The following is a 25,945-nucleotide window of genomic DNA, read 5'->3' as shown; positions in this document are numbered from 1 at the left end:
CAGGGATGATGGGAATTGTAGTTCGAAAACAGCTGGAGGCCCAAGGTTGGGAAACACTGGTCTAGAAAGCTTAAATCTATTCTGCATGTTGACCTAGAACGAATCCCAGTGCCCCCTAGATAGGTACCAGATCTGCACTAAATTCTGGACATGCAGACTGGCAGGAGGTGAACAACTCACGCTACTCTGCTGGGGCAGAGTAAATTGCTGTAAGGCACAATGGCTTCATTTCCCAAGTAAGCATCCCAAACCCTAGCTCCTCTGTCTTCAACCCATGGCTTCTGGCTCAAGGCTGATTCGCTTGATTTTGCATGGAATTTCCTGCCACGCTACCTGAATCATTGTGAGGAAGGCTGGTAGCCCTTGTCATCAGTGGCACCTTTTCCTAGGTCCCCCAAAGCCACTGGCTGTACAGCAGTCCCGCAACAGGCTCTGTGCCTACGATACTACAGGGAAGGTTTTTAAAGAAGCCTTCTCTGTGCCTGACTCCTCTTCAGCAAACTATTTCACAGCCCGCAAGACCTGCTCAGCAAAGACAGCAGGGCAGTGTCAACACTGGGACCACCAGCACACCTATACTAACCGAGTGCTCCTCCGAGTCAGATGTCTGGGAGGCGATGATAGGGTTGAAGTTGGTTGGGGAAAGGGGTCCCAGCTTTTTTCTCATGGCTCGGATCTGTAGCAAAGCCCGAAATGCTGCAGGGCAAGAGGTGAAGGGTAGGAGAAATAAAAACAGCTTCCAACAACAAATATTAAGGATGCTCACTGTCAGACAGTGGAACTCCTCATGCACACAATTTTATGTGGTTTCCACAAAACACCGGAACGCAATCTCATAAATTTAATCCAGATTTACCCTTACTGGGTGAAATCTGATTTGGAAACCCCTGTTGTCAATAGCCCATACGAGATATTTGAATGACTCTTTGCAGTAATAAGCCCCTACCTGGAAGCTCCCTCAGAAGACAGGTGCAAAATAACAACATACGCTATAATTTGCCGATGGTGACAAAAAAATAATAATTAAAAATAAGATACTGCATGCAAAGTCAGAGGATCAAATAGGATAAGCTACTGATTTTTCCAGGATATGGCTACCTCTAATTTGGACAAACATCAAGATGTAAAGAAGCTCGCGGACTTACGCAGCCTGCAGATGGGGCAGTTGTTGGCTTGGTAACGCAAGGTGTCAGCACAGGTATTGCAGAGGCAAAGGTGGCGGCAAGGTAAGATCAAGGTGTCCCGGACATCAGAGAGGCAGACCACACATTCTGCACTATTGTCGCTCACCTCATCTTCTGCCACCTGGAAAAGAAAGGAAAGCAAAATACAAAACAGGTAGGGGAAATGTGACGTTCAAATATTTCCTTAATGAGTTTGAATAAATGGGAAGGCTGTTTTCCTGTGTTTACACAGATGTATTGGAGGTGGGGGAGACGAGAACTGTAAAAATTGAGCAGTAACTAAATGTTAAGAGGTCCTCCCCTTTTAAATTTTAAAATTTCTGCCACAGCAGCTTTCCAAGGCAAATTCTCTCATATGAAAATCCTTCCTGAGTCTGTTTCATGTGTATTCTTACATCGTGTGAACTTGCCCTGCATCCTCTGCTTCAGTACTCACCTTGGAATCCTGTGTATTATATTTGTTTTCTATCCCATAGATCTCTTGAAGAAGGTAGCTCACTCCGTCCACCTACATGGGCAGGGAAAGAGAATCAACACATAAGTAACTGGAGGTAAGTAGAGTAAAAAAATGGGCTCCTTCGGGAGGAGGGGGAGGACTACAGACAGCTTCTGTGAGAAACAAGAACTTCTCTAATCCAAAGATACCAGTCTGCTTCAGCCCACCTAAACACACTGGCCCATATTGTGGGGAAGTAACTCCATGCTTCTCTGCAATACTTAAATGCTATGGCATGTTGAATTTTTCAACTTTCAAATTCCCAAAAGGAGGAGTGCTAAAAAGTTGTAACATGACTTGGGAAATCAAAATATATTTTAGTTAAATTCATATAATTAATTTTGTTTGGTAAGTAAAATATGTGTAAAATTGCATAGATTTTTTTTTAAAAAAAGATTGCCAAATACTTGTGGTTTTATTATATATTAATTTTATTTTTTTATTATTTAGCATTGCCTGACATTTCTGGAAGGTAAAATTAGAATTCTTCATTTTTTTTCCTGAAAGCAGATTGTGTGCTTCTTCATCAGACATAGGCTTCCAAACACGTGTTTTTATCTAAATGCTCTCTGCAATAGGCACAGACGGTTGAGACTAGACTGGGATGCAGATCCCAAACAAATCTGACCCCAAATCATATGCTCCCCCTCCCAACTGGCCAATATCCAGCTTAGAGGCAGCCCACTGAAATGGATGGACTTAAAATGGATCTAATCTGAGTATGACTAATGTTGGCTATCACCCAAATATACTTGTGTCTCGGGGTCTTCAGTGATTCTAGGCAGCTTTCCCAGAAAAGTGGTAACCAGGAACACACCTGAACTAAAGCAGCAAACAGCCACCACCAAGCACCAACCACACACTCACCACTTGCTTCTGTTTGAGGGGCTTCACACAAAAGCTGCCGTCGGCATGCTGGGAGAAAAACACAAACGATCAGATAGGGCTTTAGTCTGTCAAAAGAGGCTTCACAGAATACATTTGCGATGAAACAGAATTCGCCTACTGAAGAGCATCCGCTTTAAAAAAGAACGCGTCCGCCTTGTAGCAGAATGCAAAAGGAATGCATCCTATTCATGTTGTGCCTTGTGCTCCAGGAATCTTCTAAGAATCACTCCCCTTTCAACTCTCCTAGCACTCTTCTTTACTATTCAAACGCTCACAAAAGATTGCTACAGTTCAAAAGCAGTCTCTAATCCATTATATTTATTTCACTGTGTAGTCACGTAAATATTTTTTACATTCACTCAGCCTGCGAACAAGGGGTGAGTGTGTGTTAAATTTAATTAACTGAAGGAATTGGGGGGTGGGGAGACACTTGATTTGTTTTGGTATAAGCGAGTTTGGGTTGTTTCCACAGGCATGTCTTCTGATTATATCCCTGCTGAGCATTAATGCCCCGCTTCTTTGGTGTTTGGGCATACGGCAAATAAGACAGTGCTACCAATATCGCTGTGTAGCAGAGCGTCAAACAAGCAGTGTGCAAAGCCTGCAACCTCAGGTGCTCAGTAGGATCACCATCCTCAGATCCCCTCCGATTCCATGAAATCCTGTTATATAGAAAAGGGCCCAGAACTTCTCTTCTTCTACCAAAAAGGCCAACATTGTTCAGAGAGCCTGGCTGCTTCTTGGAAGCTTGGGCAGCTCTCCAAGCCATTCCTCATGATCCAAAGTCACGTAACTTGGAGAATGTGGTGGGAAGCAGAGGATGGAGAAGTCTACAGAGCTTGCCCCTTTGCCAACTTACCCAAGCGGCTCAGCAGTCTACCTAACCCGTTGACCACGGACTTGCATTCAGAGCAAACTCTTTACCCCCATTTGGGAGCCCAGATCTCTGGGCATAAAAGCTAGCTTGGACAAGAAGTCAAGAGACAGACCACACTCACCTTCTCAAACGTTGCCAGGAGTACATGGCAATGGCCCATATGCTCTGCAAGGCAACAGGCAAGAATGAGAGTGATTGACACACACATGCAGAAGCCTGTATATCGATGATAGAGGTCAGGGATAGCCTTCCATAATCAATCAATCAATCAATCAATCAATAATTTATTATTTATACCCTGCCCATCTGGCTGGGTTTCTCACAGAATACACAGTTAACAGTTGCACTTCAGCTCTCATCACCTCCAGCCAGAATGGCCAATGACCAGGGATGATGCAAGCTACAGCTTGCCAATACGTGGAGGGTGATAGGTTTGTCACCCCTGGTACAGGTGCAGGTGTCCACTGACGAACAAAATTCAAGTTGGTAAAACCTATAAACAGATCAATTAAATGTGTACAAATAGCTCATTATAGGCAGTTTTCAGAGTGTATTTGTTTGCTAATGTCACTCAGCAGGGCATCCGATGGATAGCTGGGATGTGGTTATCAAAATAGAAGCTGGGTTGCAAAAAGTACAAGCCTGTAGCTTGCCAGGCAAAAATAATTGGAGCATCCTTGTTAACTCAGTGCCAAAATGAATCCAAACCTTAAGAGCATTGCTTACCATCTCCCTCATCTACCACTGCTAGAACCACCATGGGGTAGACTTCACGGTCCAGATCAAAGGCCAGCTGCAAAGAACAAGAAGGAAGAAAGGAATATATACAGCGGTGAGCGAAGTGAGCAGGGGCATCGGCCCCCAGTAACACCTAGAGTTGCTAAGTGCTTCTGTCTCAATACTGCATTTTTAAAAGAGATGAATGGACTCAAGTTCCCTCTATACTACAATATAGCCTGCTTGCTTCTGTTTGTAAATTCCCATAGGGCAGTATCCTGCCGCATTAGTATTATCAGGATGGGTCCTTACAACGTACTAAGGACTCCTTAATTATTATGCCTCCCCTCCAGTGCTGAAAGTATCCCTTAAACTCCCTTCCCACATTTCCAAACCCAGTGGCGTAGCGTGGGTTGTCAGCACCCGGGGCAAGGCAAGTAATTTGCGCCCCCTAACCCGGGGCAAGGCAAGTAATTTGCGCCCCGCCCCCCCGCTGCACTGTCCCTCCCCCAGATAGTCCCTCGCTCTCTCTCCGCACTGCACCGCACGCCTGGCACCCTCCCCTCCACAGTGGGCGGCGACCTGGCGGCTCGGATCAGATTTGCACAGCCAGCACTGCAGTGAGAGAGAGTGAGTGAGCCAGGTAGGGGCAGAGAGCTGGGAGTGTGAGCGCCCCCCCCCCGATGTTGTGCCCGGTGCGGCCGCCCCCCCCCTGCACCCCCCACACTATGCCACTGTCCAAACCCACTTTGCCTTACCTCCTCTTCAGTCCATTCCGAGGGATCGACAGTGTGGGAGGGGAGGCAGAACTGCTGGCACACTCCTCGCTTGTAGTGGACAGTCTCCGATTGCAAACTATTGTCTTTGGGGATGTAACTACCATGGAAAGGGAAGACAGCAAAGACTAAACATCTGCTAATTATTCTTGAATCTCAACATGTAGCATCCCCCAAATGCACTCCAAGACAAAGATCTTCCTCCATGCAGCAAACCAGCTTTATCTCTAACAGGCTCTTACTAGTTCAAAGGGATTTCAGGTCTGCATTATATTAATGTCCCCCGACAGCCACTTCCTTATTATCCAGAATATCAAGCCTCCAATCAAGATTCTCTAATGGTATCCTCAAGGCCGATTTCCAGAACAACCCCAGCATGTGGTAGCCCACGCTGACATTGATCCATGGTGAGTCACTCATCTACATCCCGATAGCATCTACATAATTCAACTCAGATTGGCTTCGGTATGCCACTGCAACATTGCCTTTTCTGCAAATGCGCAGAGATGCTATCAGATGCCATATTACTCTTGATTCTGTGCATGCTCTCAAATGCTGTTCTAGGATGAATTCTCCCTTGCGACAGGCTGACACTGATTCTAAGATTCCACAGCTCAAATTGCTACACAGGCCCTTGCAGGTAATCTTTCTGCCCATCCATTAACTTGTGTCTAGTTGATTTCTTCCCCCTGCACATATAGCAAGCTCAACACAAGGCCCTTACAACAACCCACTTGGCTTTTTGTTGCTGTTTAGGTGCTTTTAATCTATTCTGCTTCTGGGCCCAATGTGTGTGGCCTTTTCTCTGGTCACCTGCCCTTGCTCTTCCAGAATGATTTACGCATGTTGGCTCCCTGCCTGAACCTACAGTGATTTGCAGCCTCGTCCCTTGAGGACTCTGCCAACTTAGCTTTACGGCAGCATACAAGAGAACTGCAAACTACATGCATTTTATACTAGTGTTTGCTCTATCCCAGAATGGATGTTTCAATAAACTTAGCAATGTCAGGATGTTTGTGTTCTCATTCACACTGCTTTGCGAATGGTCACTGCCCTTATTTTACATGTTTATGCTGTAAAGCAATTCCAGTTTCCTTATTTTCTTGTATTTTGTTTCCTTATGGCCTGACTGCTAACATTTTCTCTCCCTTTCCACCCATATATATACAAAAACACTCACCAACTAAGGATCCGATGTAGACCCTAGCCCAGGGGTCTGCAACCCGCAGCTCCGGAGCCGCATGTGGCTCTTTTACATCTTTGCCGCGGCTCCGGGGCGGATACTAGCGAGGGGAGGAGGCGCAGTGTGTGCCCCGACACTCCTCACTGTGGCGGGCGCTGTACTGGCTGTGATGTCGCATGGGGGCGGTGCGTGCGTTAGTCACGCACCGTCCCGACGTCCGGAGATATATTTGTTTTAAATGTCGCAATGGTTTTGCGGCTCCCAGTTGTTATTTTTTCTTCGGAAACGGGTCCAAGTGGCTCTTTTTGTCTTAAAGGTTGCAGACCCCTGCCCTAGCCCACAAAAGAGTACACCATAATTAACTGTGTTAGTCTTAAGGTGCCTCTCAAAATACCCAGAGTTCTATTAATTCTAAAGCAGGTGTTTTTTTAAACTGCTCTGCATTCTAGCCATTGGCAGATTAATTCATTTTGCACTATGTGCAGCTGTTTCCCAGGAGTTAATGCTTCTGAATACCAGTTGCTAGAAACAAAAGGAAGAGAGAGTACTTTTGTGCTTGGGTCCTGCTTGAGAGTTTTCCACAGGCATCTGGTTGGCCCCTGTGAGCACAGGATGCTGGACTAGATAGGGCATTGGCCTGATCCAGCAGGCTATTCTTATGTTTAGACATACATCTAACACCAAGTTGGGGCTGGGAGAAATGGTGCAGGCTTCCCAACTGTACGGAAAGCCCATTTGCTTTCCTATGCACATGTGAATAGGCTCTCCTTTCAAATGTTGCGCTGAACATATGTATCCTATTGGCAGAGCCAGGAGGTGCAGTTCACCTCCTCCCTCCATTCACTGGTGGTGCAAAAAAATTCAGACACCCCATCTGAGTATGTATGCAAGAAAATTTCAGAAATACAGTACTATTATTAAGCCGTCTGATTCTGTGGGAAGCAAACACTCCCCAACCCAGCTTTCATTATATTTACCTCACTACACCATTTTGGAATTCTTCAGTAGCCTGGTAATAAATTGTTATAGCCACCCGGGCATCAGTGTCGAATGTGAATTCCACATTGTAATGGACTTTGGCTTTGCTGACTTCTTCCCCTGGAGTCTTCACTTCCTCCGCACACCTGGTAGATAAAGACACAGGCAAAGAAATTAGTCTAGCTCTAGACCAGGCATAGGCAAACTCAGCCCTCCAGGTGTTTTGGGATTACAACTCCCATCATCCCTGACCACTGGTCCTGTTAGCTAGGGGTGATGGGAGTTGTAGTCCCAAAACACCTGGAGGGCCGGGTTTGCCTATGCCTACTCTAGACCTTGCAACAAACAGAAAGGACCCAACTCAAAATGCCCAAGAAGTGATTTGACCTCTCTTCTGCTAAAACAGGTGTAACCCTCCAGATGTTGTTGGAATACGACACCCGTCAGCCCCAGCAGGCATGGCCAGCATTCAAGGATGGTGAGTCCAACAACAAATGAATGGTGCTACATTGGCTACCACTATGCTAAAGTAAACATTAAGAAAGTAAATGGCTTGTGCTGCAAGCACACCAGCAGCAGAACTTTAAAACATTTAACCCCTGGAGGCAACTGTGTGCATGCAGCCCATCTAGCATTGACACAAACTCCAGGTCCTCAGTTAAATTACCATATTTTTTGCCCTATAGGGTGTACCGGCCCATAGGGCGCACTTATTTTTTTGGGGGGGGATAAAGGGGGGGATTATTCCCCCCCCCCCCGAGCCCCAAAGAGCAAAGAAGCCATGACAGCAAGCGGGATGGATCCCGCTAGCTGTCCTGGCTTCATTTTTAGCCTCGGGGCTGGGGGTCCGGGAGCGAAGGCGAGGCTGCGCAACCTCACCATCGCTCCCAGAGCTTGAGGGGCTGGGGAAGCCTGAGCTTCTCCCGACCCCAGCCGCCAGAATGGGCTCAGAGAAAGCCTGTATTCGCCCCATAGGACGCACACACATTTCCCCTTCATTTTTGGAGGGAGAAAAGTGTGTCCTATAGGGCGAAAAATACGGTAGCCCTGAAGCATCCCACTTGCTAAGCCTGGCCAGACGTCGGCACCCACCTGCCACAGCAAGACAACAGAATGTGATGCCATCCCCTTCTTCCTTCCAGACACCCATTTTATCCCTGCTACATCAAGTCTGTCAAAACAAACCTCTGCCCAAAGCTGATACTTCTGGCCACACCACACCCCTCTGGGGTAAGGGGCTGAGATGGACCCTGAAGGTAACCATTTTGGAAATGAAATCCTGTGTTTCTGTGGTGCCCCATGCTATGTTTGCAGAGTCAGTAAGTGTGGCCAGAGAAACCCAGTGTTCTTGCTGTTTTATTATTATTATTATTTTGTTTAAAATGGATTACTATGGTGTGAGTCAATATTATCGGAAATGATGTTGCCGGATGTGTGAAATTGATTGTAGCAAGCAGTGCAATGAGTTAAAAAGGTGGGTGGGAGTCAGATAAAGAACTGAGAGTTTCAGCTGTGGGTCAGATAAAGAACTGTGGGTCAGATAAAGCTGTGGGTCAGATAAAGTCAGATAAAGAACTGAGAGTTTCAGCTGTGGGTAGAAGTACAGCATCATCAAGATGCCAGGACTACCATGTTGAGAAACGACAGAGGAGTCACGTCCGTGCCAAACATTTAAAGCACTCTTATACCACTTTAACAGTTACGGCTTCCTACATACACACCTCAAAGACACATGGGAACTGTAGTTTGTTAAGGGTGCTGACCTGACAATTCCCCTCCCCCCAAACCACAGTTCCCAGGATCCTCTATGACTGTTAAAGTGGTATCACAGTGCTTTAAATATATACAGTGGTACCTCGGGTTACATACGCTTCAGGTTACAGACTCCGCTAACCCAGAAATAGTACCTCGGGTTAAGAACTTTGCTTCAGGATGAGAACAGAAATCGTGCAGTGGTGGCGCAGCGGCAGCAGGAGGCCCCATTAGCTAAAGTGGTGCTTCAGGTTAAGAACAGTTTCAGGTTAAGAACGGACCTCCAGAACGAATTAAGTACGTAACCAGAGGTACCACTGTAGTACGGATGTGGCTCTTGAGTACTAGTCTCTCAGACATCATGGTTACCAGATCTACCAGAAATGGCAGACCAATTCTGTGGTGCTAAATTATGTATCCTTGTTTGTTTATGTATTTGGGGTATTTACTTCACACCCACCCACTGTTGGAGAGGGAGCCCCCTCTGGATACCCATGCACACAGCCACTGGCAGCAGTGGTGGGGGAAGGGCTACCAAAAGGCTCCCCCCCCCCCTTTCTTTCCTCTGCCTTTTCTGCATGCCTGACTTCCCAGGCCTTGGCAACATCCCTCTGAAAATAGCTGAAAACACAAATGCAAATTGAATCCAGAATGCAAGTAAGGAAAGGGCAATCTTAGGAACCAAATTCTCAGCATGTTAAACTGGTAGAGAACATCCCTTCACCAAGGCCTGTTTCATTATTGCCGCTATACTGCCCAGTCTTTGCTAGGTCAGCCCCCCCCCCCAACAGCAACCCCTCAGATCCTGAGCTCTAAACTGCTGGATTTTATTTGGCTCTGACTTTAGCCCAGCAACAGGAGTGAATTCAACTCCGTCTAATCCTGTTGTCACCTGCAGTGACCCTGAAAGCCAAGTGGAGAAGATAGAGCTATAAAGGCGCAAACAGCCTGTCTTGTTGTCTTACAGGGCATCTGTGTAACTCCTCCTCCAAAACAGCCAGATAATCTCTCCACTAATCTTGAGGAGCTACAAACGGATCTCCCCTGCTGTACTGCAGCTGATGGGATGGCTTCCAGCAGACCATTATCAAAACGGAGCAAAGAGACTTACCTAAATTCAAGCGTTGCTTTTTGAAGTCAAGTTCAAATGGGGGGGGAGGGGGGTTTAAAGGAGCAAAACAAGGCATGGCACTCTCATCTGTGGATGGCATGTGTGTTCTGAGCAGCTGAGTTTGCCCAAGTATGCGGGAGGCTGGGGGAAGGATGATCCTTTCATGTTTAATGAGCAGCAAAGACCTAAGCATTTAAAAGCACTAACCGAAACTGGGGAAAGGACCAAGCCTCTGTTTCTTCTATTGAAGGGAAACCTGCTCATTTACACACATATGCAGCATTCATAACTGGCACACCATGCATGCATTCTGCCACTTAAACGCAGTAATTTTGTGCCCAGGAAATTAAGAAAAACCAGCTCTCAGGCACCTAACAGAGGGCACCCTTTGTCGGAATGAATAACTGCAAAGGCACACAGCACTCACTGTGTGTAACACCCCACCTACCCTAGTAGACAAGTGCTCATGGTCCAGGAATATATTTGAAAACACTGCAGAGATATTTTTTTATTTAGGAAGGCCAAGGTATGTTTGGCACCTTAAAAAAAACCATTTATGCCTTAAGATGCTTTTACAGAGTTATCTGATGAAGTGAGGAAGGGAAGGGGCATAGCTCATAGGCAGAATATACATGCTCTCCATGCAGAAGATCCCAGATTCATTTCATCACTCAAAAGGATTTCTGGTAGCAAGGCTGAAAAAGACCCAATCCTTGCAGATTTTTTGGGCTCACCAAGGTTGACAGCAACTGCCTGGTTTACACATCACATTAAACCGTAGTTTAAAACAACGGGCAGTGTGTTAGTGCACGTTGCTCAAAGAGTTCCCAGGTTGCTCCTTCCCCACTTCTGCCAGGAGGGAAAGCAACCAGAGGTTGGCTTCATGTTACATGCAAAGCAGAGCTCATGATTTGTCCCCACAACCAAAGGAATTGGGATTGGGAAGTTATAAGGTCAGCTCCTTGAGTTAAACCGGTTTAAAATAAATTATGGTTCAACATCAGAGTGCTACAAACCCCTGTTGTGGAGCAACAGCGACTTACTTGACTAGGCGCAAAGTGTCCTTTCGGACGTTGATCAGGCTTCGCAGTGTCTTCACTGGCTCCTGGGGCGGTGGGGCAGCATACGGAAACTAGACAGAGAGGAAAGAAAGAGAATTTGACATTTTAAGATATCACTCGGTCTCTAAGGCCCCATCTGCTGTGACTGGCACAAGCCTAACTTCTATGTTCACTCAGTATTGCATAGGCAATAGGATCCTGACAGACACATTGCTTGCCCTTGAAAATGAAGGGAAGCAGAGACTTTTCTAAGGATCACTAGAAACAATCACTAGAAACAAGCCAGATACATTTTGAATCATGACAAATCAAAGAGTCCCGCAACTGGAAATGCAATGGAACTTAAACTGTTGTTCCTGAACCTTTGGAAGCCGCCTCTCTGGGCTCGTCCACACCTCTGCCTGCCCCATTACTTCCCCCTGGGGAAACCCAGAGCTTACCGCGGAGGACCAAACAGCAATTGGATTTTCTTCAGATTGCCGCTTGTTCCAAATCAGCAGTAAAAAAATGTGTTTTCCATAGGAATGTTGCAGGGCAAATGCAAAACCACTAAGGTGCATGCTTAAAAAGCAGAGAACAAGTGGAAAACTATTCAGCCCCATGCTTTTTAGGCTTGGGAGAAGTATAGATGAGCCTGTTTGTTTGTTTCCATTTGCTTGTTCTCAACATGACATGTTTAGGCCAATCTGGTAGTGTAAATGATGCTACAGCCAGAAAAGCACCTCCAGGTCTGTGAACAGCAGCAGCCTCTTGACTTGAAGTCAGGAGTTGCATTTTAGGAGCCCAGGGATATAATGCTTCATATGCAGATGATCTCCCTGGCCTAGAACACTGGAAGGAGGTGCCAGTAAATGGCTGCACCCTTTCTTCTTCTTCGTCTTTGCTGCTGCTGCTGCTGCTGCTAAGAATCCTGAAACAGCAGCTAAACCTGCATGGCAAATTATGAGTGGCTCCAGACGTGCATATTGAACATCTCAAGGGATGCCATGGGGGCGGGAGACAGTTCTTAAGGCACATGCCCCCTCAGGGCACAAGGGAGACTCTGTAGCTCCCTGTAACAACTGAGATGGAGAAGGAGAAAGTGGAGGTGGCAGGCAAAAGCAGGACAACAGCTTGGAATCTGAAGACTGAGCTCCCTTCCTTGCGCTCCAGCAACTAGTAGGCCCAGTAAGTTAGTGAATGGACATTTACTTCCTGTGAAGGGCACAGCCAAGCTTGTCTCTCTCTTTTTTGGGGTGGGGTGTTCTCTAAAAACGGCTTGGTAAAAATTTTGCTCTGTGTCACATCTCTGCCATACATTTACCTGGTATTATAGAGTTGGAAGGGACCACAAGAGTCATCTAGTCCAATCCCCTGCATTGCAGGAATCTTTTGCCCTAAGTGGGGCTCGAACCCATGTCCCCGGGATTAAGAGTCTCATCCTTTTCCGACTGAGCTATCCCAGAGAGATTTTAAAGCACATGGCTTCCACCAAAGAATCATGGGAACTGTGCTGGGGGCTGGAAATTGTAGCTCTGGGAGGGGTCAACTACAGTTTCCAGGATTCTTGTGTTGTAAACAAAATCTGCCCTTTTTCCCTTATGGGGTATCCAAGATCCCACATAGAGTCCTTACATAGGTTCCCTATTGGTAGGAGAAAATAACAGAGGCCAACCAGAGAATATTGAGAAGCAAAGCAGCTAGAAAGCTTGATCTTTATTGATCTGTTGCAACAGGGTGCTCCCCTCACACGCAGGAAAGAAGGAGGAACCCAGAACAAAGTTGTGCCTGTCCTTAGATAGACATTTTAAATTCCCTGCCCTGGAGCTCAAGACCACCCCTCCATACATCATACCTACATCACAGAAAAGGCAGTCTACAACAGAAATTTGAATGTTGTTTTTCCTGTCTGTCAGGTTATCTGATAATGCCTTATCTGACTGCCTTTCCTGGTAGCCTGCCCATTCCTTTGAAATGGTGATTACCCAATTCCTGTAACAAGGAAGGTTTTTTTCACCTCCTCCCTCCTTGCAGAGAAACATTTGGTCAGCTTGGGAGTCAAAATGGTTTCAGGGCTGTCTTCCTGTGCTGCTTCAGACATGTGTTTTATATATTTATGTACGTGTTTGCTTGGTACATTTATGAACATTTATTATATATCTAAGACCTTAAAATTCTTATAACACTTGGGGGGGGGGGAGCCACATGCTCTAAATGTATGGCATGCATGAGACCCCAGACTGGTACAGTTGTGGTTTATCCCTCCCTTGCTGGAAGAGTGGTTGCTTTGAAAGATCGGAATACAGTACATTTTTTCCTCTGTGCCTGCTGAGACAGTGAAAACCTCCCAAGCAGCAGAATACATCCCATGCATGCACTATGGACACATTACAGCTGCCTTGGGAACCTTTGTTCCAAGTTATTCATTTATTTAGAGCAAGCAGGAAGTTTCTATCACCGTCTTAAAACAGATAGCAACAGAAGCCATTACCTGCACCGAGATTCAGTATATATACACATATACAGGTGAGGAGGTGGAAGCTGCTTTGGCACTACTTCTGAAGACCCTTTCATGCTTTGCTTGCCTCCTCCCTGTTTTCCTATTGCTCTCGTAGAAGTCTACCGTGCCCAGTGCAGTAAACAGAGGGGATATTTTTAGCTTGCTGATGCAGCAAAATGCCGATTTAGATCAGTATCTGGAGGTGGGTGCAGAGATTACTCTCTGCCTGCCTGTCACGGAATGACTACAGATTTGCCTATTTAACCAACTGTGCTCCAGAAGCAGAAAAGGGATTATTTACGCCTGCTTGATATTAGTTAGTCGAAGCATATAAAAAAGAAGGGGAAGAGAGAGAGAGTTAAGCAAGACAGTTTCCCTAGAAGGAAAGGAAATAAGCAGGACAGGCAGTTAGCACAGCATTGTGCAACCCATGCAGGGGGCATCAATGCTGGGAAGAAAGCAGCTAACATAGATGTACTCTTGAGTTATTAGTGTTGGGGTTTGTCCACATCAGAGCAAAATGTGGACCCCCAACCCAGCATTGTTTGAGAAGTTTCTAATTTCAAATGTGGCGGTTTTAAATGGCTTTGGACTTTCCAAAGATTAAAAGCAAGCAAGCAAGCAAGCAAGCAAGCAAACCCACATTTCAAAGGGGAACAGTTCATGACAACACTGGGATGGGGAGGGTGTCATGTTGATGCCCCTGCATTAATGGGGACACAGGCCCGTGCAAATCCAGATTCTGCGCATGTGGACAAGCCCTTGGTTCACTGAAGTGCTCTTGATAAAAAATATTTCAACTTTAAAGAACAGATATCAAGGCAGAATTAGGATTCATTTCAAAAGGGTTTGGTGCTATCTGAAGAAGAGCTCTGTCACACACATGGCCACTCCCAAGGGCTTATCCAGTGTTCCCTTTCCTACGCTCTTTTTAGGCATGGTCCACGCTTTATAAAGCTCTGTGTCAGAGCAACTTTTGTTTAGCTCCAGAGCTTTCCCTGGGAAAACCCCGAATTGACATTTGCTCCGATTCAGCTTTAAAGAGTGTTAAAGCGTGGACCTTTGCCTGGAGAGAGCTGGGCAAAAGGGTAAGCGTGGAGAAGCCCTCAGTCTTCTGTCTGGTGTGGCTCCAATATATGGCGTTTCAAACCCTAGCATGTTGGAATGCTTGTAACAAATGAACTATATGCTTCATTCTTGCCTATTTTCACATTTGGTTGAGTGTTTGCTTGTCCTCTCTCTCTCTTTCCTTTGAAGAACCCCTGTTTTTCATTGTGACATTTTCCTGTTTGAACATGCACTGTGTTAACCAATTTGTAAATATTGCTAGATCTATTGATATAATTACAGTATACAACACATAATACAATAGACCCGTGGGTCCTAATTTGGATGAATGTTGCCTTTTCTTACCAAGTTAATATTGTTTTGTTGTTTACTGAAGGTAATGTTGCATGTAAAAACTTTCCTTTTGTTCAGTGAAGCAGCAGATCCTGGCAGCTATGTAGATCAATCTGTCTTGTGCCTGTTTCATTAAGTACCTGCTTAATTCCTGCAGAATTTCTAATCAAGAGCTGAATAATGAATTTAAATACCTTTTAAAAAAATTCTGAAACATTTATACTGTGCTGTTCAAAATTGAACATTGTCTAACAGAAAATTTAAAATAAATTAACAAAATCAGATACAAATCATAGAAAAAACTGTGGATTAAAAACCAACATCAATCACGACTCAAACCCCACTGATAAAATATCAGTGTGCACCGTACCCATTCCCCAAGTCCTCACAAACAAAAAGATACTAACAGCCTATCAGAAAAGCCAGGTATGGGGGCAGGGCCAGGCCAGAGGATAAGCCTCAAGAGGGTCATTCAGACTGGATTTGTGTTTGAGGAATGAAACCTCATTGAGCTCCCATTTGGACTTGTCACAGCCGCGATATACTCATCTATAGCTTATGGATGCTACATTGCTTCACGACAAATCCTTTCATTTTGAGTCAACAGCTTCTGGCTGACATAAGCAACTACAACACAGCATAAAGAACGCCCAGAAAGAATGAACTGTTAAAAGCATTCAGCCTAGCTCTACCAGATGTGGAACACAGGCATCATGACAATCCCAATACCGTTGACACAGAAATGTAGGTTTTGTAGCCAATCAAACGATGGCAGGGTCCAGTCTCAGAAGGGCCACTGATGTCAGGCCACACAAGTTCATGTGAAAGTTTATTGGCTGGAGCCAAACAATGCTCTGCACTGCAGAACACCAACTTACCTCGTAGAGCACACAATACCAGCTCTGCTTTGTTCCAAGATGTTAGGAACACTATAAACCATAGAATAGTATACTCAGATTGCTGACATATCAACCCCCCAATTCACAAAGAAAGGAAACATAGCTGGCTGCATTGCTACACACTGCAATGCAAACAAGGAGCCTTATGTCAAGCCTTTTGGTGCCACCAAGTGGTAATGTTTTGTTGTTACTTTAGCAGATGCACACAGGAAGAGGAAATAGGATAGGATTGTTGTTGTTTAGTTGTTTAGTCCGACTCTTCGTGACCCATGGACCAGAGCACGCCAGGCACTGTCTTCCACTGCCTCCTGCAGTTTGGTCAAACTCATGCTGGTAGCTTCGAGAACACTGTCCAACCATCTCGTCCTCTGCCGTCCCCTTCTCCTTGTGCCCTCAATCTTTCACAACATCAGGGTCTTTTCCAGGGAGTCTTCTATTCTCATGAGGTGGCCAAAGTATTGGAGCCTCAGCTTCACGATCTGTCCTTCCAGTGAAGGACAGCACTCAGGGCTGATTTCCTTAAGGATGAATAGGTTTGATCTTCTTGCAGTCCATGGGACTCTCAGAAGTCTCCTCCAGCACTATAATTCAAAAGCATCAGTTCGGCAGTCAGTCTTCTTTATGTTCCAGCTCTCACTTCCATACATCACTACTGGGAAAACCATAGCTTTAGCTATACGGACCTTTGTCAGCAAGGTGATGTCTCTGCTTTTTAAGATGCCTGTTTGTCATTGCTTTTCTCCCAAGAAGCAGGCGTCTTTTAATTTCATGACTGCTGTCACCATCTGCAGTGATCATGGAGCCCAAGAAAGTAAAATTTCTCATTGCCTCCATTTCTTCCCCTTCTATTTGCCAGGAGGTGATGGGACCAGTGGCCATGCTCTTAGTTTTTTTTAATGTTGAGCTTCAGACCATATTTTGCACTCTCCTCTTTCACCCTCATTAAGAGGTTCTTTAATTCCTCCTCGCTGCCATCAAAGTTGTGTCATCTGCATATCTGAGGTTGTTGATATTTCTTCCGGCAATCTTAATTCTGGTTTGGGATTTATCCAGTCCAGCCTTTTGCATGATGAATTCTGCATATAAGTTATATTAGCAGGGAGACAATATATAGCCTTGTTGTACTTCTTTAGATAGGGTAGGGTGATGCCAATTAAAATTAAGCCAAAGCACCAAGTGCTCTCACTGCAGGCAGTGAGGAGACTTGTACCAAATCTTGTATGTGTAGACAAATAAACAGCTGAAATCTTCCCAGCTTCCTGCAGGGGAAACTTCCTCCAGAAGCTGCTGTACTCCTACCATCCCTAACCATGGGCCACATTGAGTTGAGAGTCCAGCCATGTCCACAGGGCCAAAGGTTCGACATCCTTGTGTGCAGAGCAATAGTTCTTCTGATACTTTTATCCAGAGAGCCGATCATTGGCCTGGTTCTCAGATGACACTAAGACAAATTATGACTTTGCATGATTGAGCAAGCATGCTGGTGCACAGTGAGAAACTCATGGCCACTTTGCTCCTCCTCCACTGCTACCACTCTACTGGGAGCCAAGTCATGCTTCGGGGCTTTATGATACATCCAAACCTGGGTCCATGGTTTGTTTCCATGGGATGCCCCAAATCTCGCACAGCTACCAAAAGTAATCTAGACTCATCTACGTCTGGAAGAACCACACAAATTTGAGTTCTTAAAGCCACAATGTGTGCATAAATCAATGCTAAACTAATTTAAACCAATTATTAGTGGGAATGCTGCTTAAAGAAATTAAAGCAATGAACATGGTCAATTCTGAGTTCTGCTGCAAAACAAAAATCCTTAATTTTAATAACTATATAAAATGACATCCAATGTCTATGCTGATCCTTAAAGTATAATCTGGATAGAATGGGCAAGCCCATCTAGGATTACCCAACAGAGGACTTAGCCTCACTGCAGGGAGTTTTCTAATCCTACAAGCTGGATAGCTCAGTTGGTTAGAGTGTGGTGCTGATAATGCCAAGGTTGCAGGTTCGATCCCTGTGTGGGACAACTGCATATTCCTGCATTGCAGGGCATTGGACTAGATGATCCTCAGGGTCTCTTCCAACTCTACAATTCTAAGATTCTATGATTCTCACAACCTCTGTGGCATTTTGTATTTTGCCACTCCTTAACCTTCTCCCTTGACAAAACAGAATACATGTCTCCAAAAACCTGGATTTTTTTAATAATAAAGAAATTGTGCAAAACAGGTAAATGCATGCACACTGACTTTTCTCATGGCTCTGTGGGTTCCGGATCCATCACCGTCTATTTTCTAGACAATGGGGTCTAGGGTATACGAGGCAGGAAATGCATTGTTGTCGCCAATGGCACACACTATCAAGACACTTGCAGCAGATAATATTCTAATCCAGTTGAATGTCAGCAAGCACAATCTGACTTCCTAGAAATTTCGCTATAGGTGCATGCCCACGCTTAGATGGATTTCAGCCTAAGTTCTATAGTGATTCATCTATCTCTGCCTCCAGTGTGGCTGGGTGGATTCTACCTTACAATCTGCTGCGTCGGCAGAACACTGGAAAAATGCATTGATCCTCAAGTGCTGCCAAAAATAATTCAACAGCAAGGGCAAAAGGGGGGAGGATATCAAGTCACTCCTTGGCCAAATGGCTTTGACGCAAGAAAAGGAAAAAAAAGGATGTGAATGCTGAATGCTGTTACCACAAATATGCACTTAGGTGCGCATGGACTTGGGAAAGAACCCTCAAACTGCTTTATTTATTCAAAGCAGTGCAGCACTGCTTCTAACCATGCTACCAGAGATTTTCAAGATGTGCCAATCTGAACCGTGGCTGGGATCTCCATATAGTAGTGGGATGCCTAGCAGGAAACAGGGCATTGTTCGTGTAAGCCCAAGGGGCTCACTATGTCCTTTGGAAACCTCTGCACTGGATCTATTGCTCTTGGAAAAGCGCAAAAACAAATTAGCAGGTACCTGGTCCAGGGATAAGCAATCTCCCTTAGGGAACTAGAATACGGACACTGTCTCTGCCTGGAGGGGAAGCAACGTTTACTGTTCTACTAGTAAATTGCCATGTAAAGATTAAATGAAGCTGTACTGGAGATAGAAATCTGGAGGACCCCATATGTTTGTGTATATAGCTACATTTCAGCTTCCTATAACCACACAGATACCAAACAAGTCCATTAGACTTGACTCCTGACGTCATCCACTTTCTACAGCTCATGGCTTTGTTCCTACCACAAATAAATCCTTCAAACTCTTTTGATCGATGCCTTTAGAACAGAGCACAAAGTGGCAAAGTTTATTTTTCATTCTGCAATGTATAGTTTCAGCTTGCATGAAACTTTGTGAAACCAAACATTAGCCATTGACTCAGCCAGTAGAGCATGAGACTCTTGATCTCAGGGTCATGGGTTTGTGCCCCACATTTGACCAAATATTCCTACAATACAGGGGATTGGACTAAATGACTCTCACAGTCCCTTCCAACTCTGCAGTTCTATGATTACATCTCTAACAGAATGAATGTTCAATTATTATTGCATTCTCTCATGTTTACATGAACCACAAGAGTGCATAAAAACAGGCTTCTAAAATATATTTAGAAATGTTAAAACACTCAGGATAATATTGACAGAAGTCATATGCTAACGATTGTAGCAAGCAATTAGTGCTTTGGAATGAATTCCTAAGTAGAACAGCTGATTTCAAATCATTCTACTTTTCTTGGCAATTTAACAAATGCCAATTAATCCATCTACCCTGATTAATGGGGTTTGGTGGCTGGTGTGGCTGATATCTAGCCTGTTTGATTCAACTCTACCTTTTATAAAATCGTTGGTGTCCTATAATAGGTGTTGCAAACCTTTTTGGGCCAATGGGCACATTTGGAATTTTGAGAGAGCCTGTGGGTGCCAGTCACAAAATGGCTGCTGTGGGCGTATGGCATAACACAAAATGGCTGCAATATGGACATGGGATCATGATTGCCACATCCAAAAGAGCAGAAGAGGAGATAGGAACACAAAATGGTGCAGGCATGCCTCTTCATTAGCTGCCCAATCATCTAGTCCAACCCTCTTCAATGCAGGAATCTTCACCCAACATCGGACTTGAACCCACAGCCTTGAGATGAAGAGTCTCCTGTTTTACCAACTGAGCTATCCCTTGGGATGCCCACATAACAGATGGTCTCTATTTAAACATTTTAATAAATAAACAATTTGTGGAACTGGTAGGCAGCAATCGATACCAATCCACTCACACCACGAAAGAGTTCCATGAGTGGATTAAAAAAGCGAACAGACAGTATGCACTTGTAACTTTAACACAGTTTATGTTGGCCCTGCCAAGCCAGAGAAAATCATTTCGAATCCAGCCCTGGGCTGTGACGAGACTAATCACTACAATGTGCTCAGCAAGCGATGCTCAGCAAGAGCGGGCTTCTTCACAGGCAAGCGAAAACATTATCTAGGCCAAATGCTTTGCTAGGAGGAAATGCCCCATTACTGAGTAAATGGGGGCCATTTAGTATACAAAACAAGGAAGTAGTGCCTGACAGAGGACGGAGGGAATAGGCATCTCTGCAGAAAAAGTGTCACTCTCTGTCTTGACTGAGAAGCGGCACATGTGTAGCTTCTGATGCCCCTTTCCCTGCCAGAGAAAGAAGCCCTCTGTATTCCACTGGATCAGGACAATCAATGGGTCAAGCATAACGAAAAGGGAACAGGGGGTGGGGAGGAAGAAAGCATGAATAAACAGCACACAGCATGGTCAGGAAGTTAAGGGAACAAAGAATGCTATGATATTATTTGCCAGCTCCATTTCTTAATGCTCACTTGCTCCAATATGTGTCCTAAAACAGAGACACCAGATCAACTTTCTGTTTCCCGGCCCTGAAAGTTCAGGAATGTCTCAGAACAACAATTTTGTTTTAAATAAACGTTGTACTCTATTAGAGGGAACCTGCAGAGAAACCGCTCTCAGTAGTTACTGGGTGGGTGGGAAGTACAATTGGATGAAGATATCCTTTCTTAGGCTTTTTAGTTCTTTGGTAAAGCTGCAGGTAGTAACACGAGTTTTTTTAACGTTAGCTACTTTTAGCTATGTTACTAGTCTTTCTGCTGTGAAACTACATTGAGCATTATTTTAAACAAAATGAGAAGCGAAATATAATTGCATCACAAATCAAAACTAAGTTCCATTGCAGAGGCTTCCTGGTTCAGGGTTGATGTGATTGGGGCTGAGAATATATGGCAGGATTTTGAATTCCAGATAATAAGATATTACACAATACAGAACAGGTTATGTGCATAAACAATGCATAGACGCAGGAAATGTTATGGGCACAAGCACTGTACACCTGGATCTTCAACAGAGGGGGGAAAGAACTGTCCTCTCACTGTATAGCACTATTGGGACTAAGGTGGGCACTTAGATCAAGAAATAAATTACAGTGAACCTAGTGAATATACACCATAGCTGGGCAGGACTCAACATAAGGCTTTTTTGGAAGCAGCTTTAGGCCAGGAATATTTGCAGATCATGTGGCTAGATGGTTAAGTGGGTAGGGCAAAAGAGAGGGGGACCAGGTGTATCAAAGCTAGAAGCAAATCAATAGCTTGCCTTCATCTTCTTTCAGTTATTATTTAACGTACATCGTAAGAAACAGGTTGCCTGTTTTGAAGAAGCTGAAAGTGGCAAAGCGTCACATGTACATGCAAAAGCTCTATAGCCAAAAGGCAAACAAACAAACACAGGGACATTGTGAGAGACGTAGAGAGGAAGCTGTATCTTGGAGAGAAATTCTCCAGGATGTTTGCTAATGCACGTGACCAAATTGGCCCAGGGAAAATGCCTCAAACAAGGTTACACTGCTGCTAAAAAACAAGGACAAATTGGGCTGCTTGTTCCTTGTTTTCAGCTACTTTCTCAATTTAAAGATGAAGATATTCCCCAAATGATGACCTGGAGTTTACTGGATCAACACTACTACCTTTGAACCACCTTTGTATTTGCACCAGCAGAGAACTGTCTCCTGCTGGTGTCCTGTGCGGAGGTCTAGTGCAGGGACAGGAGACCTCCACCTCACAGACCTATTTACCCTAGTATGGGTTCCAGTTTTGGACTGCAAAGGTGTTTTCCCCACACCACGCCCATCTGCCCCACACCTGATGTCACATGTGGCGCTATGACTATGGAGGCCTGACATGAGAGCCCTTTGTGCGACTGCAGCAACAAGACGGTGCAACATCATGGGCATGCCTAGAACCACAGCCCTCTCCCTACACATGAGCAACCCTACAGGCAAGTCAGGGGGTGAGCACAGCAAAAAGTTCTGTTAAACTGAAAAGCTGTTCTGCTTCATCCATCCATCTCATAGAACACCACTTCTGGATGCTGTAGAAATGCACCTCCCCACCTTATCGTTTCACACAAAGGACAACGTTCTGAATGTGACAGGGAAGAAGGATAGAAGACCCTCTGTCCATAATTAATGTCTTGCACATCCTGGAGGTCTGAAACACGGTCTGACATTTAACGCTTTGCTGAGCTAGCAGGCAATAAAGCAAGGCTTCTTCAGCCTGAGAAATAGGATCAGGGACACTTTGTGGCTGCTCTTTAGAACAAACACATCAAGACACACAGACCCAAGCGGAGGAATGAAGGGTGGGGGTGGAAAAAGAGCAAAAGCTTGTCCAAAATACTCTGCATCAAAATGCCAGGCTTCTCTTGTAAATAGTGGAAGGGAAGCTAAGAATTAACTACTTAAGACACAGGAGCATATAGGAAATGCTGAACTGCCTGGAACCTCAAGTGTGTAAAAAACACCCTTAGGTGACGAGATATAGGCAGATCATTCAGCAATTCTAATCCACAAGACGCTTGTACAGTCCTCAGACACACGAATCACAAAGTTAATTAAACCAAATAATGGCACTTCCTCCTCAATTATCTGTAAAAGCACTTCGTGCCATACATAAACACACAAAGTCTATACACTTTTTATTATTATTTGCAATGTTTATTCAGTATTGCACACATTAGGTAAAGGTACCCCTGCCCGTACGGGCCAGTCGTGTCCGACTCTAGGGTTGCGCACTCATCTCGCTTAAGAGGCCTGGAGCCGGTGCCGTCCGAAGACACTTTCGGGTCACGTGGCCAGCGTGACGAAGCTGCAGCTGGCGAGCCAGCACCAGCGCCGCACATGGAAATGCCGTTTACCTTCCCACTAGAAAGCGGTACCTATTTATCTACTTGCACTTAGGGGTGCTTTCGAACTGCTAGGTGGGCAGGAGCTGGGACCGAACGACAGGAGCTCACCCCGCCGTGGGGATTCGAATCGCCGACCTTACGATCAGCAAGTCCTAGGCACTGAGGTTTTACCCACAGTGCCACCCGCGTCCCACGATTGCACACATTGGATTCCTGCAAATTCTAACATGGACTTGCTCTCTGTTTAAGAGTTGTTTGTTTAAGGAAGCGCACTCTACAGTGCTAAGAAGGACACACGTCTCCTTATCATAGGGAAAAAACACATCCTCTCAAACCCTTGCACATCAACAAGCAACCTTATTCTTATTCTTTTTATTTACTAAATGTGTAACTGCCCTGCATCTATCGATCTCAGGCAGATTCGGGGGGGGGGGGGGGTCACAATTCAAAAGATACAAAATGCATTAACATTTCCTGCAGCCATACCATCCCTCCTACACAGTTCATGCTAACTAGATATTCCACATTTGCTTTTGAACTGAGTCTCAGGGGAATATTGTACAAAGGATAACATGTGGCTGAGGGATGTTTCAGACATCCTTCTAGATAAAGCACCCAATACTGCCTCCTGGTACCCTCAGAGAAGCGCTTGATTATGTGAATCATTGCAAACAATGCATTTCTTAGTAGTCACCAATTTGCATCTGGGTTGCCCATGTCACCAAATGAACAGCACTTCAGAACCAATGAACATTCACAGCTAGGTTTAAGAGCTACCAAGGCATGTTAAGAACCCTATTGTGTTTTTAGGGATCTTGAATTGGATTCTGAAACAGATCTAACATAAAAATGCCTTCCCATCAGACTAAGTGCACATAACAGCTTACATATTATTATATTTATATCCCCCCTTTCCTCCAAAGAGTTCAAAGTCCTGTACATAGTCCTCCCATTTTATACGTACAGCAACCCTGCGAGGTAGGTAGAGTGAGGATGCATGCAAAACAAAACAAAAACTCCTAAAAAGGAATATTTGTTCCATGTCCACTCATACCCCCCCCCCCCCAGCTACAAATCCTAACTTTATGAAAATGGGATTTTTTTTCTCCTTACCGCTACAGGCCTGTTCCCAAGGAAGTTGAGATCACTGTTTTCTCCAAAAAGGTAGCCCTCAGGATGTGTAGAATCAAACTTCTCACCTCCCATGATGAAGTGACTGGCAAAGTAGCTTCCTGAAAAAGAGAGGGAAACAAAGAGGCTGGTTAGAATTAGGAGCAGAGAAAAGAGTTCAGTATACAGTAGTACCTCGGGTTAAGAAAAGTATCAGGTTAGGAACAGACCTCCAGAACGAATTAAGTTCTTAACCTGAGGTACCACTGTACTATGAAGGAAGGGAACCATCACAGAGGTTCTAATTATCAACATGGACACAATCAGTACAATGCATTGTGGAATAACTCACGAAAATGAATGCTTCAATTTTAAAATAACAGTAAGCTCCTAGCCCTCATGGTTGTGGAGATATTTACTGGTTTCATTCAAAACTCCGAAACCAGAAGAGGTGAGTCAGTAGCAAACATTTTATTCCCCCGTCCCTCCTTGCAGCCTGCTACCCCTACAAATGTACAGTATGCCTGCCTCCAAGCCATATGATGTTTCTCTTCCAACACCCACTTTTCCTGGCAGAGTTATCAAATTTGCAAACTGAAAAAGGAAAGGAAAAACGGGGTAGCTGGCACTTTTACAGTGCTTTTAATTGTTATGTGTATTGAACTTCACATAAATAAGTCGACTTCCTGATTTGTAGCTCAGCCGCTTAGCCGCTAGGCTTAAATTTACATTATTTGTTAATAACTACATTTTATAAGTCATTGGTTGGCGCACGCACACACACACACACAAACACACACAGTTATAGATTCCACACCATATTTTTACAGTATTGCTTAACTCTGCCATCCCAGTACAGCATTTTTCACAGGTGTGCACTTAAGTCTCTCCCACAATTGTAAACCATGAATAATAATGATGCTGAGAAACAGTCCAAAGGCTATCACTTAAGGAGACTGCAACACTTGCAGGGACAACACAAGGTCTGTTGCCAGAGTAACACATACATTTCCCCGCAGTAGGGTTTAGCAGCATTGTTCAGGCTAGCTGTACATATTCAAAAGGGAAACCTCTGCGATCAGTTTTATTCTCTATTATAGGACTCAAAACAGACAGACCTGTGCTGAATTTATTTGACATCTCTACCAGAGATACACTCCCCCCTCCCCCCCACCGAAGGAGCAAATATGTATGGGAGTACTCTTAGATGGGACGTGGGTGGTGCTGTGGGTTAAACCACAGAGCCTAGGACTTGCCATTCAGAAGGTTGGCAGTTCGAATCCCCGTTGCTCGGTCCCTGCTCCTGCCAACCTAGCAGTTCGAAAGCACATCAAAGTGCAAGTAGATAAATAGGTACCGCTCCGGCGGGAAGGTAAATGGTGTTTCCATGCGCTGCTCTAGTTCTCCAGAAGCGGCTTAGTCATGCTGGCCACATGACCCGGAAGCTCCCTCGGCCAATAAAGCGAGATGAGCGCCGCAACCCCAGAATCGGCCACGACTGGACCTAACGGTCAGGGGTCCCTTTACCTTTACCTTACTCTTAGATACCTGGAAGTCCCAGCTGGTCCTTGGACAGTAGATTCACCAGCTACAACCATTCCTGTATACAAGTAGGCTTGCCATGGTAACCCATGCTCTGATAAACCTGGATTGCTGTAATGCACTCTGAGCGGTTGCCATTTCAAGATGACTTAGATGCTGCAGCTAGTACCAGGTCCTAGTTTGCCGAGTGGAGCAGCTAGCTTGAGCTACGTGACTCTGGTTTCGAAAGGAACCGCACCGACTGCCAATATATTTCCCATCCAAATTCCAA

The 25,945-nt window shown here is 44.9% G+C and overlaps 1 protein-coding gene across 6 annotated transcripts in view; it reads right to left on the bottom strand.

Annotated features, from left to right (window-relative positions):
• Positions 1–25,945, bottom strand: part of RNF157 (ring finger protein 157) — a 70,511-nt gene that overhangs the window by 21,401 nt on the left and 23,165 nt on the right. For all 6 annotated transcript variants that reach the window (XM_083429899.1, XM_083429901.1, XM_083429898.1 and 3 more), the window contains exons 2-11: positions 24,136–24,254; positions 11,006–11,094; positions 7,099–7,245; positions 4,921–5,038; positions 4,172–4,238; positions 3,567–3,610; positions 2,548–2,595; positions 1,621–1,692; positions 1,146–1,305; positions 584–696 (exon numbers count right to left, since the gene is read on the bottom strand). In XM_083429899.1, the coding sequence (XP_083286025.1) occupies positions 584–696; positions 1,146–1,305; positions 1,621–1,692; positions 2,548–2,595; positions 3,567–3,610; positions 4,172–4,238; positions 4,921–5,038; positions 7,099–7,245; positions 11,006–11,094; positions 24,136–24,254 (977 nt within the window). The remainder of the gene's footprint in view (positions 1–583; positions 697–1,145; positions 1,306–1,620; positions 1,693–2,547; positions 2,596–3,566; positions 3,611–4,171; positions 4,239–4,920; positions 5,039–7,098; positions 7,246–11,005; positions 11,095–24,135; positions 24,255–25,945) is intronic.

This window comes from Podarcis tiliguerta (assembly GCF_965153285.1).
Source record: "Podarcis tiliguerta genome assembly, chromosome: 2".
NCBI lineage: Eukaryota > Metazoa > Chordata > Lepidosauria > Squamata > Lacertidae > Podarcis > Podarcis tiliguerta.
The sequence above is the reverse complement of the archived record's forward strand: the minus strand, read 5'-3'. Positions and strand labels throughout refer to the sequence as shown.